The sequence below is a fragment of the Callithrix jacchus genome, chromosome 11, assembly GCF_049354715.1.
Source record: "Callithrix jacchus isolate 240 chromosome 11, calJac240_pri, whole genome shotgun sequence".
Lineage (NCBI taxonomy): Eukaryota > Metazoa > Chordata > Mammalia > Primates > Cebidae > Callithrix > Callithrix jacchus.
In genome coordinates, this window is record NC_133512.1 from 81,802,892 (window position 1) to 81,822,408 (window position 19,517).

General features: G+C 36.9%; 1 protein-coding gene across 23 annotated transcripts in view; it reads right to left on the bottom strand.

Annotated features, from left to right (window-relative positions):
• Nucleotides 1-19,517, bottom strand: part of IMMP2L (inner mitochondrial membrane peptidase subunit 2) — a 935,160-nt gene that overhangs the window by 629,476 nt on the left and 286,167 nt on the right. For 3 of the 23 annotated variants that reach the window (XR_013524087.1, XM_078343200.1, XM_078343201.1), the window contains exon 5: nt 18,281-18,375. The exons of 18 other annotated variants lie outside the window; for them this stretch is intronic. Coding sequence is in view for 4 of the 5 variants with exons in the window: in XM_078343200.1 (XP_078199326.1) it covers nt 18,281-18,375 (95 nt within the window). In the remaining variant the exon portion in view is untranslated. Of the gene's footprint in view, nt 1-8,460; nt 18,376-19,517 lie in introns of those variants that run through there. 2 more of the 23 variants (XM_078343195.1, XM_054237441.2) reach the window with 1 other exon arrangement.

Here is a 19,517-nt window from a genome sequence, read left to right on the forward strand (position 1 = left end):
AAGTCTAAAATCCTTTCTGTAGCTTCCCGTAGCCTCCAAGATAAAACCCTTACTATATCTCTTCAGGATTATCTTGTGTAAACTCTCCTACCTAACTATGCTGGCCTTCAGCCACATCTCATTTTATCCTACCTGAGGGCTTTTGCTTATGCTAATGTCTCTAAATAGTCTCCACCTTGCTTTTTTAGCAAACTCCTCGTTTCTTGGATCTCAGCTTAAATGGCATGTCTAATACAAACCTTTCTTGATTCCCAGAATAAATAAATCTCTACTATATTCTCCAAAGGCACTATACACTGCTACTTTAGTCTGATTAAACACAATGAAAATTACTTGGACATAGTACATCTATTTACCTCACAAGCTAAACTAAGCTCATAACAGGAACCATTATGTCTTGTTCAACATTTTCATCTCAAGGCCTGTACAGTGCTTCACACATAGCAAGTTTCCTACACTAAGCATTGATTGGCTGACACATAGACTAGTATAGAAATTCTAATGTGTTAATAGAGATGAGGAGTGAACAAAAGTAGAAAAGGGCTGACCAAGTTCACAGAAATGTCCACTGTATGCTTATTCCCACAGGACATCTCCAACCTTTTCAGTTGGGGTCACCTAGCCCTTCTCTTTGGGCCCGCATACCTCAGACTCTAGGACCAAAACTGGCCATTGGCAGAAAGATAGAGACTTCAAAGTCAGCTTCTCATTTACCCAGTAATTCTTTTAGCCTGGCTTAACCATTCTAGCCCAGCTTTGCAGTAGCCAAGCTTCTATACAGGTTTACCCTACGACCATTTCCCTTACACTGAGGCTCTCTGTGGACCTCTCAAAGACTGTACTGCAGCCTTATTCCAAAGTGTTACCCTGTCTCAAAATTCAGTGAACCTTTGAATCCCAACTAAATAAAGATGAAACCTGAATTATTCCTCTGAGACCATTCCTAAAAATAACTACCTAGTTGGATCGTGGAAGGTAGTCTTACTCACCACTGAGGATATGTCACTCCCCAAATGAACACTTCTGTAGAATCAATACAGGTCTTCAATAACTGTTTCACTGCTATCCCTTAATACTCATATCTTAAATTGGAAGCTATCAAGAGAATCTTTGTCTTAAAACTCATCTCTTGATTTTGCTCCAAGATTCTGACTCCTCATTTTCATATGGCCTATGGGATATTCTTAGTCTCTGTTCTCACATCCATTTATTCAAATGCTTATTGGGAACCTACTGTGTGCCAATTATAATGCTAGATATTGAGACAATAAAAAATAAGAAATGGTTATTGTCCTATAAAAAGGTTACCTCATATTACAATACAGAAGTATGTAGCAAGAGTACAGAAATTAGCTAACTGATCTAGATTTTGGAGGAGGTTATAATGGAGTCTTGATAGATTATAAAGAACATTACAAACAGAATAAACAGTCTTGATCAAAGTCCAGAATCACAAAACATCAGGGGCCTTGAAGTGAAATTAAAAAAAGCTCAGCATCAAGGGGCAGTGGCTCACGCTTGTAATCCCAGCACCTTGGGAGACTGAGGCAGGCAGACCACTTGAGTTCAGGAGTTCAAGACCAGCCTAACAAACACTGCGAAATCCCATCTCTATTAAAATACAAAAATTTGCTGGGTGTGGTGGTGGGTACCTGTAATGAGGCTGAGGCAGGGGAATCACTTGTACCCAAGAGGCGGAGATTGCAGTAAGCAAAATCACGCCATTGCACTCCATCCTGGGCAACAGAATGAGACTCTGTCTCCCAAAAAAAAAACACCTCAAGGCAGTGGAAATGTTGGGCTGCTTGTGAAAGACAGGGATCGGATCATGGGTAGCTTTATTTGACATAAGGAGGTTAACTTGAGCTCATAGACTAACAGGAAAAATATGGAAAACTAGAAATAATACATAATAATAAACTAAAATAAAGAAAGTAGCAGGTGACAGAACAACAGTTATCTTTCCATGGGTATGGGAGTCATCATGAACATAGCATACGAACTTCTGCTTTGAGGATACAGGGAGGTGCAGGTGCAATATTGTGGGATTCAGAGATAGGGGACATTCACTCCACCTGATGAATGAACACTTCCCGAGGTAATAGGATCTGAAGAGGTCTTAAGTTCTAGATATACAGGTTAGGGTTAGGAACATTTAAGCCTCAGGAAAAATCATAGCCAAAACCACAAATATTGCATGGAATATTCCTGGAATTAACAAACATGTTAGGCTGGAGCACAGTGGCATAAAGGGAAGGAATAAAAAGGATATAAATAAAAGTAGGTTTGATATTAATACTGAGAGGATGCAAATACCAAAGTCAACAGTTTGATTTATAACAAACTCCATTTTTTATCAAAAACTTCTTAAATTTTTTAAGAAGTTCCTAAGAAAAAATGGAGTTTGTTATAAAAACTTAAGAAGTTCTTGTACTTCTTCAATTTTTTGGAAACTAATAACTTGCCTACAGTCTTCTCAGTCAACATATAATTTTGAGTCTTTCATGGGAAGAAAATGTGCTTCCCTAACCTATCCTTTACTTACTCTGCCAATGACACCCAAAATTATTACTTCCATCTGGGTTTTAATTACACCTGTTTTACCCAGGGGGGAAAAAATCAATGTAAATCAAAATAAAATATAGTAGGTAGTTCTAAAACATAATTAGTGATAATAATTCAAGCAATTCCTACAGGAAAAATTTACAAGTCTCTGATCTGGTAGGATCACCTTTTCAAAATGAAAAGTCATCATTACATAATAAGAAACAGTAAAACTTCCATTAAAAGGAAGGTTAAAATGAGTCTTAAATACGATGCACTCATATTAAGAATTTTTTTATAGTAACTGAAGAGAATCTTAATTGTTTTACTTTACTTGAACCACTCTAAAAACCTTATTGCCAGTAATTTGGGCTGATGAATGTAGTCAGTAAAGAAGAGGCTCAATTTTAATATTCCTCTCTCAAACTCTCTCTCTTGTGGTTTTCTGATAGGCTATTGTTAGATTCATTTACAGTAAAATAATTACCAGTTCCCTAAGCAAGACACATAGCAGGTTATCAATTGTCCCTCAGAGAACTGTTGGACTGTTCTTAACAAGCATACTAAATTACAATAGCAGCTTTATTGCAATTAACAAACAGACACGAATCACCAGTCCAGTTTTATCTCAAAAGAGAGAAGGGGTTTTTGAAGCATACTGCTGTGGTTGTTTTCTGAACAACTCTTTTGCAATCCTAAATTCAAAGACCAGTATTTAAGCAAACAGGCACATGTCCCAGAAGCAGGCAACATAGATAGAATAGTTTTTCTTGTTATTCCCAACAAAGAGTAATACTATAATGGTTTAGAGAATTAACAGAGTGCAGACATGAAAAGATACCAGCATTCCCCATCAGTATGTAAAGCACTCACGCTTGATCATTTACAGCTCTGTCTGCTTGACATCTTCCAGTCTCTGATCCCAACACAGTAGCACCAAGGCATAACTCTGCCTCTTCATTTACACTGACATTCTAATCTTAAGATGTGTCAGAATTAAAGTTGGCAAGTTTCCAGACCATTTGAATTCTTTCATGTTGGGAAAAATGCAATTTCACTGTGCATATTCAAAGGAATCCCAGGGAGGCTCCCAGAGGATCTGCTCACAGAGATAAGGAATACAGGTCAGTGCCTGTAAGTCAGTAAGACGACATTGGCTACTAATAGCAGGTAGGGGGACACTCATGAGATAGAGACTTGCCCAAATGCTTCTCTACCAATAACATAAAGCACTCTCACATAAACAGTTCTACCAACAAACTCAAGTATTTCCGAGGAGAATTCGCTTCTTAAAAAGAAAGTTTATGTTCTGAAGTGAATTCCTAATGATTTTGAACCAGAATTATTGTTCCCCCCAATAGCATTTTTATACTTCGGCTGCATCCTATAAGTAATTCACACTCCAAAAAATAGTTGTGAAAGATTGGTGAAGGAAAGACAGTAATTATACTGAAAATGTAATAATAAAAACTTTACTTTTAACAAATCAGATACAACTTATTCAATATGGGGAGGGATATGTATAAATTATTAACATGGTAACACAATTAAGTTTTAACATATAATTTTATAGGAATTGCATTGAATCTGTAGATTTAACAATACTGGTTTTTCCGATTTGTGAGAATGAAATGTTTTTCCATTTGTTTGTGTTATCTACAATTTCTTTCATCAGTGTTTTGTAGTTCTCTTTATCGAGATCTTTCACCTCCTTGGTTAAATATATTCCCAGGTATTTTTTTTTTACTCCCCACCCCCCACTGTCCCGCCTTTATTTCCCCCCAACAGACCCCAGTGTGTGATGCTCACCTCCCTGTGTCCATGTGTTCTCATTGTTCAACACCCGCCTATGAGTGAGAACATGCGGTGTTTGATTTTCTGTTCTTGTGCCAGTTTGCTGAGAATGTGGGTTCCAGGTTCATCCATGTCCCTACAAAGGACACGAACTCATCCTTTTTGATTGCTGCATAAAATTCCATGGTGTACATGTGCCACATTTTCCCTGTCCAGTCCATCATCGATGGGCATTTGGGTTGGTTCCAGGTCTTTGCTATTGTAAAACAGTGCTGCAATGAACATTCGTGTGTATGTGTCCTTATAATGGAATGATTTATAGTCCTTTGGATATATACCCAGTAATGTATATATCCATTGCTGGGTCAAATGGAATTTCTATTTCTAGGTCCTGGAGGAATCGCCACACTGTCTTCCACAATGGTTGAACTAATTTAAACTCCCACTAACAGTGGGATTTCTCCACATCCTCTCCAGCATCTGTTGTCTCCAGATTTTTTAATGATCACCATTCTAACTGGCGTGAGATGGTATCTCAATGTAGTTTTGATTTGCATTTCTCTCATGACCAGTGATGATGAGCATTTTTTCCGTATGTCTGTTGGCCTCATGTATGTATTCTTTCGTAAGGTGTCTGTTCATATCCTTAGCCCACTTTTGAAGGGGCTTGTTTGTTTTTTTCTTGTGAATCTGTTTCAGTTCTTTGGAAATTCTGGATATCAGCCCTTTGTCAGATGGGTGAACTGCAAAAATTTTTTCCCATTCTGTTGGTTGCCGATTCACTCTAATGACTGTTTCTTTTGCCATGCAGAAGCTGTGGAGTTTGATTAGGTCCCATTTGTCTAGTTTGGCTTTTGTTATCAACGCTTTTGCTGTTTTGGTCATTAAGTCCTTGCCTAGACCCATGTCCTGAATGGTTTTGCCTAGATTTTCTTCTAGGGTTTTTATGGTATTAGGTCTCATGTTTAAGTCTTTAATCCATCTGGAGTTAATTTTAGTGTAAGGTGTCAGCAAGGGATCCAGTTTCTGCTTTCTGCACATGGCTTGCCAGTTTTCCCAACATCATTTATTAAACAGGGAATCCTTTCCCCATTGCTTGTTTTTGTCAGGTTTGTCAAAAATCAGATGGTTGTAGATATGTTATGCTGCCTCTGATGCCTTTGTTCTGTTCCATTGGTCTATATCTCTGTTTTGGTACCAGTACCATCCTGTGTTGATTACTGTAGCCTTGTAGTATAGTTTGAAGTCCAGTAGTGTGATGCCTCCTGCTTTGTTCTTTTTGCTTAGAATTGACTTGGCTATGTGAGCTCTCTTTTGGTTCCATATGAAGTTTAAGATGTTTTTTTCCATGTCTGTGAAGATGGTCATTGGTAGCTTGATGGAGATAGCGTCGAATCTATAAATTACTTTGGGCAGTGTGGCCATTTTCACAATATTGACTCTTCCTAACCATGAACATGGAATGTTTCTCCATCTGTTTGTGTCCTCTCTTATTGAGCAGTGGCTTGTAGTCCTCCTTGAAGAGGTCTTTTATTTTCCTTGTTAGTTGGATTCCTAGGTATTTCATTCTCTTTGTAGCAATTGTAAATGGCAGTTCGTTCTTGATTTGGCTCTCTTTAAGTCTGTTATTGGTGTAGAGGAATGCTTGTGATTTTTGCACTTGATTTTGTGTCCTAAGACTTTGCTGAAGTTGCTTATCAGCAAAAGATTTTTGGGCTGAGATGATGGGGTCTTCTAGATATACAATCATGTCATCTGCAAATAGAGACAATTTGACTTCCTCCTTTCCTATTTGAATACCCTTTATTTCTTTTCCTTGCCTGATTGCTCTGGCTAGAACTTCCAGTACTATATTAAATAGGAGTGGTGAGAGAGGGCATCCTTGTCTAGTGCCAGATTTCAAAGGAAATGCTTCCAGGTTTTGCCCATTCAGTATGATATTGGCTGTTGGTTTGTCATAAATAGCTTTTATTATTTTGATAAATGTTCTTTCGATACCTAGTTGTTTGAGGGTTTTTAGCATAAAGCGCTGTTGAATTTTGTCAAAGGCCTTCTCTGCATCAATTGAGATAATCATGTGGTTTTTCTCTTTGGTTCTGTTTATGTGGTGAATTATGTTTACAGACTTGTATACGTTGAACCAGCCTTGCATCCCCGGGATGAATCCTACTTGATCATGGTGGATAAGCTTTTTGATGTGCTGTTGCAATCGGTTTGCCAGTATTTTATTGAAGATTTTTGCATCTATGTTCATCATGGATATTGGCCTGAAATTTTCTTTTCTTGCTGAGTCTCTACCGGGTTTTGGTATCAGGATGATGTTGGAAAAGGATCATAAAATGATTTGAAAAGGATTCTCTCTTTTTGGATTTTTTGGAATAGTTTCAGAAGGAGTGGTACCAGTTCCGCCTTGTATGTCTCTCAAGAATTCGGCTGTGAACCCATCTGGACCTGGGCTTTTTTTGTGTGGTAGGCTCTTAATTGCTGTCTCAACTTCTGCCCTTGTTATTGGTCTATTCATGGTTTCAACTTCTTTCTGGTTTAGGCTTGGGAAGATGCAAGTGTCCAGGACTTTATCCATTTCTTCCAGGTTTACTAGTTTATGTGCATAGAGTTGTTTGTAATAATCTCTGATGGTGGTTTGAATTTCTGTGAAATCTGTGGTGACATCCCATTTATCGTTTTTTATTGCATCTATTTGATTATTCTCCCTTTTTTATTAATCTGGATAGGGGTCTATTTTGTTGATCTTTTCGAAAAACCAGCTCCTGGATTTACTGATTTTTTTAAGGGTTTTTTTTTTGTGTGTGTGTGTCTCTATCTCCTTCAGTTCTGCTCGGATCTTACTTCTTTGTCTTCTGCTAGGTTTTGAGTTTTTTTGATCTTGCTCCTCTAGCTCTTTCAATTTTGACGATAGGGTGTCAATTTTAGATCTCTCCTTGCTTCTCACATGGACATTTATTGCTATATATTTTCCTCTAGGGACTGCTTTAAATGGTGTCCCAGAGATTCTGATATGTTGTGTCTTTGTTCCCGTTGGTTTGGAAGAACTTCTTTATTTCTGCCTTCATTTCACTGTTTATCCAGTCAACATTCAAGAGCCGTTGTTCAGTTTCCACGAAGCTGTGTGGTTCTGAGTTAGTTTCTGAATTCTGAGTTCTAACTTGATTGCACTGTGGTCTGAGAGACTGTTTGTTATGATTTCTGTTCTTTTGAATTTGCTGAGGAGTGATTTATTTTCAGTTATGTGGTCAATTTTAGAGTAGATGTGATGTAGTGCTGAGAAGAATGTATATTCTGTGGATTTGGGGTGGAGAGTTCTGTAAATGTCTATCCGGTTTGCTTGGTCCAGGTCTGAGTTCAAGTCCTGGATACGCTTGTTAATTTTCTGTCTGGTTGATCTGTCTAATATTGACAATGGGGTGTTAAAATCTCCCACTATTATTGTGTGGGTGTCTAAGTCTCTTTTTAAGTCATTAAGAACTTGCCTTATGTATCTGGGTGCTCCTGTGTTGGGTGCATATATATTTAGGATCGTTAGCTCTTCTTGTTGCATTGATCCTTTTACCATTATGTAATGTCCTTCTTTGTCTCTTTTGATCTTTGTTGCTTTAAACTATTTTATCAGAGACGAAAATTGCAACTCCTGCTTTTTTTTGCTCTCCATTTGTTTGGTAAATCTTCCTCCATCCCTTTATTTTGAGCCTTTGTGCATCCTTGAAGGTGAGATTGGTTTCCTGAATACAGCACACTGATGGGTTTTGCCTTTTTATCTAATTTGCCAGTCTGTGTCTTTTGATTAGGGCATTTAGTCCATTTACATTTAGGGTTAATATTGTTATGTGTAAATTTGAGCCTGCCATTTTGAAGCTAGCTGGCTGTTTCACCCATTAGTTGACGCAGTTTCTTCATTGTGTTGATGCTCTTCACCATTTGTTATGTTTTTGAAGTGGCTGGTACTGGTCATTCCTTTCTATGTTTAGTGCCTCTTTCAGAAGCTCTTGTAAAGCAGGCCTGGTGGTGATGAAATCTCTGAGTACTTGCTTGTTCGTAAAGAATTTTATTTTTGCTTCACTTATGAAGCTTAGTTTGGCTGGATATGAATTTCTGAGTTGAAAGTTCTTTTCTTTATGGATGTTGAATATTGGCCCCCACTCTCTTCTGGCTTATAGGGTTTCTGCTGAGGGATTTGCTGTATTTTTAATAGTTATTGTAAATGGGATTGCCTTCTTGACTTAATCCTCAGCTAGATTGTTACTTCTATAAAGAAATGCTACTGATTTCTATATGTTAATTTTGTATCCTGAAACTTGACTGAATTCATTGGCCAAATCTAAGAGTTCTTCAGTGGAGTCATTAGGGTTTTCTAGGTATAAGATCATATCATCTGTAAATAGCGATAGTTTGAGTTCCTTATTTCCAATGTAAATGCCTCTTATTTCTCTCTTGCTTAATCATTCCGACTAGGACTTCCAGTAATATGCTGCATAGGAGTGACCACAGTGGGTATCCTTGTCTTGTCCTAGTTATTAGAGGGAATATTCTAAACTTTTCTCAATTAAGTATGATGTTGGCTGTGGGTTTGTTGTATATTTTCTTTACTATGTTGAGATATGTCCTTCTAAGCCCTAGTTTTTTAAGGATTTTTTATCATGAATAAATGCTGAATTTGATTGAAGAAAATTTTTGCATGTTGAGATGATCATATTGTTTTTGTCATTAATTCTGTATATGTGATATATCAGGTTTATTGATTTACATATGTTGAAGCATCCTTGAGATAAATCCCACATGATCATGGTGTATTATCTCTTTGATGTGCTGTTGGGTTCTAATTGCTAGTATTTTGTTGAGGATTTTGTGTCTATAGTCATCAGAGATTTTAGTCTGTATTTTTCTTTTATTGTTGTCTCCTTATCTGGCTTTGGTATGAGGTTGATATTGGCTTCATAGAGTAAATTAGAAAGAATTCCCTCCTCCTCAATGTTCTGGAACAGTTTCAAGAGGATTGGTATTAATTCTTCTTTGTCTATTTGGTAGAATTCAGCTGTGATCCTATCTGATCCTGGGCTTTCCCAATGTCATTTTTCACAGAATTAGAAAAAAAAATCCTAATATTCATACAGAACCAAAAGAAAGAGCCTGAATAGCCAAATCGATCCTAAGGGGGAAAAAGAAGCTGGAGGCATCACATTACCTGACTTCAAATTATATTAAAAGGCAATAGCAAGCAGCAGAGTATGGGACTGATATTAAAATAAATACCTAGATGAACAGAACAGAATAGAGTAACCAGTAATAAAGGCACATACCTACAACCAGCTGATCTTCAACAAAGTCAACAAAGATATACACTGGGGAAATGTCACCTTATTTAATAAATGGTGCTGAAAAAAATGGACAACCATATACAGAAAAATGACTGGACCCATATCCCTTTTCACCATCTACAGAAATTAACTTAAGGTGGATTACACATCTAAATGTAAGACCTTAAACTACGAAAATCCTAGAAGAAAACTTGAGAAAAACTCTTCTAGACATTGGCCTAGGCATATACCTTATGACCAAGTCCCCAAAAGCAAAAGCAGCAAAAACAAAAATAGACAAATGGGACTTAATTAAACTAAGAAGCTTCTGTACAACAAAAGAAGCAACCAACAGAGTAAACAGATAGTCTATAGAATGGGAAAAAATATTTGCAAACTATGCATTCAATAAATGGCTAACATCCAGAATCTACAAGAACCTCAACTCTGTAAGAAAAAAAAATAACCCCATTAAAAAGTGAGCAAAGGAATGAACACTTTCCAAAAGACATACAAGCAGCCAACAAACAGGAAAAGAAATGCTCAACATCACTAATCATCAGAGAAATGCAAAATAAACCCACATTGAGATACCATCTTATACCAGTCAGAATGAGTATTAAAAAGTCTAACTATACTGTAATCCCAGCTATTCAGGTGGCTGAGACACAAGAATTGCTTGAACCCAGGAGACAGAGATGGCAGTGACCTGAGATCATTCCACTGCACTCCAGCCTGAGAGAGAAAGACCTTTTCTCACTAAAAAAAAAAAATATAAAAATAACAGATGTTGACAAAGCAAAGATGCAGAGGAAAAGAGAATGCTTGCAGACTATTGGTGAGAGTTTCAGTACAACCTTTATGAAAAATGTATGGAGATCGCTAAAAATAAAACTACTATTCCATCCAGCAATCCCACTACTGGGTGTCTAGCCAAAGGTAAAGAAATAATTATATAAAAATGGCAACTGCAAATTGTATGTTTATTGCAGCACTACTTATAATAGCAAAGATATGGAGTCAACCTAAGTGCCCATCAACAGGAGATTGGATAAAGAAAATGTGGTATATATAACACTGCATTATGCTACTCAGCCATAAAAAATAAAAATAAAATCATTTATTTTGTAGAAACATTGATGGAACTGAAGGCCATTATCCTTAGTGAAATAACTGAGAAAGTCAAATACCACATGTTCTCACTTATAAGTGGGAGCTAAACAATGAGTACAATTGGATCGTGAAATAAAAGACACTGAAGACTATGAAAGGTGAGAGCCTGGGAGAGTGGTGAGGGCTGAAAAGCTACCAGTTGAGTATTATATTCAACAGGTGATGGGTACACTAAAAGCCCAGACTTCACCACTACACAACACATGGATGTAAGAAATACACAAATAGGTAATTTCTTTGAAAAGTTTTAACATATACATTATACAGTGCTTCTCAACATTTTCTGCCCTATGTTATATAGAGAAAACTATACTTTTTATATGAGACATCAGTAAACATGGCTTGTATATGCAGCTGGAGGTAACTAGCCTGGGGGCACCCGCCACTCTTAAACTCTTCATCTCTTCCTCACTCCACACAAATGCTTTTGTAAAATGACACAATTTTATTGCCAAAAAACTCAATTGGATCAGATAGTTTTAAAAATAAAAGGTACTATTTAGAGGTAGCCATTGTCAATGCTTCACTAAACATCATTCCAGTTTCTCTATAGACAAATACACAGACGCATCAGTGGTACCCCTCAGGTGTGAAGCTCAGAAATAAGGCATGATTTATACATACTTGTATCAACACTTCAACTGAAGACTTTTAAATCTTTAAGCCCTGAAGGTGAGAAAGAAAAATCTAATAAAGTATGGTCTTTCATTAATAATATGCTTTATCATCTTCTAGTTCATATGCATTGTTCTTGTGCTACCTTCCTCACATACACAATTGATCTAGTGTTTTGTGATTAAAACTATTTCCTTGAAATCTATAACTAATTTGTACCCAGAAATTAGATTTAAAACTCTACCTCTAATCCAACTTTTAAGATATCTTATTCTTCTTAACCAAATTAGAAATAGTCACTTTAATGGTTTCTAAGTCATCAAAACAAATTTCTACGGGAATGAAATATTTTTCCTAATCTTTAAGAAATGAAACATGAAGAAAATAATTTTAACTACCTGAATTATCCATAAAAAGCAATGGAGCTAAGTAGTCTACTGAGAGCAAGTCCTCTGTGCAGTTTTGATAATCACAGACATTCAAAAATATTATTATATTTGATTTTAATTGTTATCTCCTGATAACAAATCTTATACAGCAGAGCCTATTTTATGGAAGTGATAAGGTGTATGCCAGACTTTCAAAATTGGGTAAAATGTATAAAACAGCAGAATAAAAGCAAAGTTGGAACTAATGTAGTCTTAGCCAGATACAGAAAGCTCACTGGAATGGGTTGAATGGTGAATCTCCAAAATGATATGCCAATGTGCCAACTTCCAGAAACTGTAAATATGACCTTATTCAGAAAAGGAGGTTTTGTAATTAACTTAGGATGTTGACATGAGAGTATTATGAATTAAGATGGGCCCTAATCCAAAGACAAGTCCATTGAAGAGTAGGAGAAACAAACAAAGACGTAAGACAAGACCATGTGAAGACTGAGGCAGCGGATGAAGAGCTACTTCTACTAGTTAAAGGATGCAATCTCGAGATCCTAATTACAAAAACCCTTTTTCCAAATATCGTCTCAGTTTTACAGATGAGGAAACTAAGGCACAAGATTTCTCTGACTTGATATCACATAGTTTATCACATATATTAACTCCTTGCCATACTCTAGAAAGGCCCTAAATGATCTAGCTTTCATTCGACATCTTCTCATTATTCTCATCCTTGGTTATGCTTTAGCTGTCATGGCCTCCTTTCTGTTTTACAAGCATGCCAAGCCCTTCCCTATTTCTGGGCCTTGACATCTGGTGTTCCCTCTGCATGATGTCTTCTTTTCCCAGTTCCTGCATGGCTAGCGCATCCACATCCTTCAGGTCTCAGCTCACATGACATCTCCTCAGGGCGGTCTTCATTCATCACCTACCTATGGTGCTCTCTTAAATTATCCCATCACTGTATTTATTACTACCATAGCCCTTATCACAGTGTGAAAATCCCCTTTATGTACATGTTTACTGCCTATCACAACACAGAATAGAAACCCCAAGGAGGCAGGAACCTTGTCCAGCTTGTTCACCACTGAACCACTCTCTCTAAAACAGGGGCTGGTACACATCAAACATTTAGAAAACATCAGTGGGAAGCAAAAAAGGAAATGTCATGATGAATTGGTATTCTGAGAAACTCAGTCTAGGTAGTAAAGTGCAGGACGACTTCCCAAAGCAGACTAAAGAAACAGACAAATTAGGCAGCTCTTACTAAAAACTTAGTAATAAGTGTTTAAAGGCTTGGCTGACAACTGAATGAGTAGGAACAACAAAGAAAACAGTAAAATGCAGAAACTTGTAGAAGATAAAGGCAATAAAATTTAATAACCTCTTAAATACACAGGATACAGAGACTAAAAAATGTAGCAAGTCAAGAAACAGTCGCAAACCTCACTGCTTAGGTTACATAGAAGACTTCCAAAGCATTTGAAGTCTATACTTCATATTTTAAGCTTTATTTTATCCAACAGTGATCAAGCACTAAGTACCCAACAGAAACACTTGGGAGGCAAACTTCACAGAGGTGCCACCACCCAAGCTGACCCAAAAAATAACTAGTAATTTTTGTCAAAAATAAGCAGACATATTATTATATCCATGTTTATCAGAGAAATGTACAAACATACTGCACACCAGTATTATATAAATGGGAGTACTCTGCTATAAGTCAAGGAAAGGAAATGACGTCAAGTGGTACCAAAACAAACAAATTTGATTTCATACAGTTAGGAGACAGATCAGTCAGAGCAGTAAACAGCTCTTCTCTAAAAGTGACAGGGTACTGGAAAGAGACCACAGGAATGGTAGGACAACTAAGGTTGTTTTCATAGAAACCATGAAATGTTGTTAAGCTACAGCAATACATATTCCAGACTGTTGCTAAGTTATTTATTTTGTTTTCTAAAATGCATTAAAACTACCATGAAAAATTTTACTGTCTTTTCATGACAGATTCAAAACTGTGTCCAAAAAAGAAAATAATTGAGAATTGCTGACCTTCAATATTTCAAGCATGTGCTAGGTAGTGGACAAATACACATGAATAAAACATAGCCTCATAAAGCTTATAGGACTAATTGGCTCTGATAAAAAAGCAGCACACACACATACAAAAAAATTATAGAAAAAAGCATGACAGATCAACTTTTGGCATGGCAATATGAGGATCTTCACTGCTCTGGTCTCCAGCGAAACTGGTAAAAACAATAATAATAATAATAATAATAATAATAAGGCAAATGATCAGAGCAAACAGCAAATGAAGAATTACTTGTTCTTAAAAAAAATGGAAATTCAGTAAGAAAGGCAAGAGTCTATGGTATTTGAACCCAGACTGCTCCCTCACTCCCTACTCCTAGTTCAGAAATAAAGAGCACCAATTTATAATGATAGAAGGGGCAATCAATCAGGAAGTTATAGAAATGATAAACATATACACAGCCAATAATGATACACTGAAATACCTGAAACAAAAACTGACAGAAATGAAGGGAGAAACAGATGAATCAACAATAATAGCTGGAAATGTAAGTCTTTTTTCTTTTTTTTTTTTTTTCGAGACAGGATCTCTCTCTTTCACCCAGGCTACAGAGCAGTGATCTCAGCTCAGCTCACTGTAGCCTCAAACTCCCAGGCTCAGAAAATCTTCCCACTTCAACCTCCCACATAGCTGGGACTACAGGCATGAGCCACAATGCCAGGCTAATTTTTGTGTTTTTTATACAGACTGGGTTTCGCCTTGTTGGCCAGACTGGTTTTAAGTTCCTGGGCTAAAGTGATCCACCCCACTCAGCCTCCCAAAGTGCTGGGATTACAAGCATGAGACACCATGGCCTGGCCAATAACTCACTTTCCATATTGCATAGAATTAGACAGAAGATCAGCGAGGGAATAGGAGACTTGAACAACACTATAAACAGCTAATCTAACAGACGTCAATAGAATACTCCAACCACAACAACTGAATATACCTTCTTTTCAAGCACATGTGGAGCATTCTCTAGGACAGACCATATACTAGGCCATAAAAAAAAGTCAATGAATTAAAATGGTAGAAATAATACAATATATGCTCTCTGATCAAAACAGAATAACACTAAACATCAATAACAGGAAAATTTGAAAAAATCATAAATGGGTAGAAATTAACCCACTCCTAAGTAACCAATGGGTCAAAGAAGAAGTCAAAAGGGAAATCAGAAAAAAACAATTACAGAACATTGTGGTAAATGCAAGAATGTGAGCTAGCAAGGAGCTAAAAGAGAATATAGAGGTAACATTAATTCTACCTAGGAAAATACAAGAAAGAAGAAAACTGCAGAACACAGGAAGTCACATTCAGGCAGGTCTTGAAAGATGAATATAAATTTATGTGGCAAACACAGGGAGAAACAAAATGAAAAACAGAAACAGCTTCCCAAAGCAGGGAGGTGTTGAAGTGAATGATAGATTCTAAAATAATGAGCAGTTCGGAGTGGCTAGCGTATAGGGTATGTTGTTGGAGAATGTCAATGGAGGAAAAAGAGCTGGAAAAGGAGGTTGGGGCCATATTGTTAATGACCAAGAACAACGCTCCTAGGAGCCTGGGCATTATTTTGGGTAACAGAACACGATCATTAAAGTTGTAAAAGATAAGGGGCATGATCAGATTTGCATTTTATATCATCCTCTATGTCACAGTACTCATGTATATTACCATTTTCTCCTCAGTCTATAACATAAGTTTTTCAAGACAGGTAAGATACCCTGTACTTCTTACGGCTCTGCCACAATTATGGGCATAATGCTGGGAACACTGCAGCCATCTAATAAAAGTTACTTTTTCACTGCACTAATAGTTTAAAACTTCTAGAGATATTCTACCCATACTGAGGAATTCTTCCTTTGTTTTGTGAATTCAGTTAGTCTTGCTGACTATTCGATATAACTGAAAAATCTGTAGCTGAATTGTGTTTCCACAGCCTTTAATGTCAGTGAAAGAAGTCTTAACATCCTCTTTTTCATTACTACAACCACTGATTGTGGCAGTTGAACAAATGAAGCCAGATTTGGACAGAGGGAGTAGGACTGAAAAATTGCCCTCCCAGCCCTCCCCAAAAAGCATACAGTTTATGAAAAGGAAATTTGAAGGGAAATTCATGATTCTTAGAAGTAGAAGAGCTTGGGGAGAAATGCTTGGGAAAACTGTAGTGCCAACAATAACTTTGCTTAAGGGCAGCAAGAGTGAAGAAGAAAGATCAGTAGAGATGAGAATGACTATATGCCCAGGGCTTTAAAAATTTCATAAAAAAAGAAAGGTCGCAGTCACTGAGAGCAAGAAGAAACTGAATGAGGTATTGCTATGGAGGAAAGAAATCCAGAGTGAAATCTCTAGCTCAGCCATGACAATGTACTTACTCTGTGAGTGACGAAAGTTCAAGGGGTTTTGGTGTGCTACAAAACTATACATCTTTATGGTTGGACAAAAAGTTGCAAATACAGAAAAACACACTCACTATACAAAGTACTGAAGAAAGTAGAACAAAATGCAGTCCTGGCCACCTAGGAACTCAAATCTAATGAAAAGGGAGAAATGCAAATTAATATCTGCCATCAATGAAACAAGGACCAATGAGGCTGTTTGTCTAGAGCCATGAGCCACAGGGTGGAGTGACTGTGCTGAGGGGTAAGGAAGAGCTTCTCAGATGAATGAGAGGATTATGGAGGATGGAATGGAATTTGCACAGAAAGCATCACGTAACAAAGGCCTTGCAGAGAGGATATAGCTTACCCTGTGACATGAAGCAGAGTGGTATATGAGGAGGAAATGAAGGAACACAAGGCTGGAAATGGCATGAGGATGCAAATTACAGAGGGTCTTTACTACAATGTCACAGCCTAATGAACAACCTCAAAATCATATGATCATCTAAACAGGAGGAAAACAAAAACAAAAATAATCAGAAATCATCATTTACAAAATAATTAGCAGTGTTTCCTTGGGAAAGACCTGAACAGAGAAAAGCCTTTAAAATGATCAGAAAATGAAGGGAAGAGGCATCACTAAAGTTTTCAAGTTTGGACTGGAGCGGACTGAAGTCTATAAAATCAGGACCTCATTAAGGGCGTATTCTCAAAATTTCAGAACAGTAGCTTAAAGGGGAATCCTTGAAACTTAAGGGAGAAAAGCAGCAATTCAGAATCATACAAGAATTACATAAATGCTCATGCAATTCAGTTTTCAATACTAAGAATATACTTCCCCAAAGCACTCTTCCCTTGGTAGAATCCTCCAGACCCATACCAATCAGAATTCATTTCTCCCTCCTCAAGACTTCCACATCATATGATACCTCTTAACAGTCTTTCTTGTGTCTCTCCAACTGTAAATCAATTTCCTGAGGCCAGGGACCACACTTTATTCATATTTGTCTACCCAATAGTATCTAGATTCAATAAATGCATATTTATGTAGTGCAAAAATATTCACAGGGATACTATTAAATAAAAAGAACTGTGCTTAATACTTCTACACAATAAAGAATAAGAGACACAATTATCCTGAAAGTCCTTATATCTGGTAGGGAGGTATTGTATGAAATCCAGTCACTATAATACAAAACCAAGGCAGAAGGTTCAATCAAAGCTTACATATGTGGGTTATGTTGTTTTCATTCATTACCTATAGCATTCCAAAAGGATTTTTGATAGCTTACAGAAGCACATACAGTATAACACTAAAAATACTAATTATTGAGAAGACGCACATAAAGAAAAAATAATAAGAGAAGAAGATGGAGTCAAGATAGTTCACGAAAAATTTAACAGAAGTTAGGGATGCACTTGGCATCAAAACCAATAGTTAGAAGATTCTCAGCAACAGTTGCTCAGAAGTTCAGCTTTACCTGACACTGGGACAGTTAAAAACTTTCTCCTATGGTTGTTCATAAGACAAACATTGTGTGATATGTGGACCATTTTCTTACCCATTCCATCATGATGAACACAATAATGACTTAACTGAGATAGCTTATTAATGACCCTTAATCTGTCAATGACAACACCACACTACCACTCAGTAAAAGCAATTCTCAAGGGCACAAAACTGATGGTCTGGCTTGGGTCTACTCCCTAGCAGAACAGGTGGACTACATATTCCTCAGAAATACTATGCAAATATTGTCATAGAGACAGTTTTGATAAGGACAAAGTGGCACACAGTTTGAGATTGTGATCCCTGTTAAAAAATAGAAACATAAATATACTCTGTTGTCAATTAAGGGTGTACTGAACTTTGAGAATTAGCAGATTAACAACCTGGTTTGCATTACTTCATGAAAACATAACAGCAGCACGTGAAGATTACCTGATTCCTAAGCAAAGGAAGGCCATGATTCCTCTCAGAAAATGTCATGATCCTCTTTAACATACCTGTCAGTGGGTGACTAACATCCCAGAGATGTGACGCCTGCTCAGAATGATTTGGGGATGCACAATTTTCAAGGTAGACATTCCTAATCACTATGCTATAAAAGAAAAGATTTGATAAGACATCCTTAGTATAATTTAAATTAGGCAATGTTTCAAGATAAACTAGCTGCAAGATGTATTCTCCCTAGATAAGTGAAATGACTTGCTCTATGGGGTTGTTACTATAAACCAATAAAATGTTAGGGGATCTCTGCAATTTATTTTAGAGAAAGTGCTATGAAACCATTCTTATGGACAATAATTAGATATCAGAAACAACTTTCTTTAAAGCCCACCCCCGTTCTGTCTGTGGTAATAAATTAATGATACCAATGTAAGAAACAACCTTATTTTTCTCTGCATGGGACGAAAAATAAGAAGGAGCATATATTCTGCTACCTTAAGTGTGCTAAGCCATTAAGATACAAAATGGAACTCTAAACATATATATTCCTGCTTTACCTGTTCAGAAGTATTTACTAAGCCATCAGGAAAAGATTTTCCGGCCCTGATTTTGACTGTAGTATCAGACACTATAACCACTTAGTAAAGGCACCACGAATGGAGGGCAAAGGATGGCACTTATATCACGGATACTGATATAACTTAGAGTCTTTTGTTTCACAAAATCAAGACTCCACACCAGAAAAAATAATAAACAAAAATGTAAATTAAATCGGTAATATTTCTCCCAAGATACTGAGTATGAAAATGGCTGTCTGCTTGCTAGTTTTATTCAAAGTCATCATGAACTTAAAAACTGCCATGCATTCTGATTTGGGTGGAGAGTTAGAGGGCATCAATATTTATTCCATAAAAAAAAGTATAGGTAATAAGTCTAGTTACAGATAACTAGAAATGTAGAGCCAACAAAACAGTCTTTGAAATGGCCCTCAAGCAGTTTCACAGACAGAACTTGCCTGGATTCACTTCTGTGTGATGGACAGTTAGACCATGGAAAGAAATACTGGGGTCTATAAAGTTTGCAGTATTTAATCTTGCTCCAGTATATCTGGGAAAATGTAACCTGTCCAAATTCCAATTAAAGAGAATCTGGGTTTCCATAAGCTCAATAATCAAATGCCTTAAATAGGTAAACATCAAAAATTACCCACATTACATTTCTAAAAGTCACAAGAAGATTCTCTTGTGATTTCTTACATATTTTTTTGGCTTGTTTTGGTTCTTACTGTTGTTT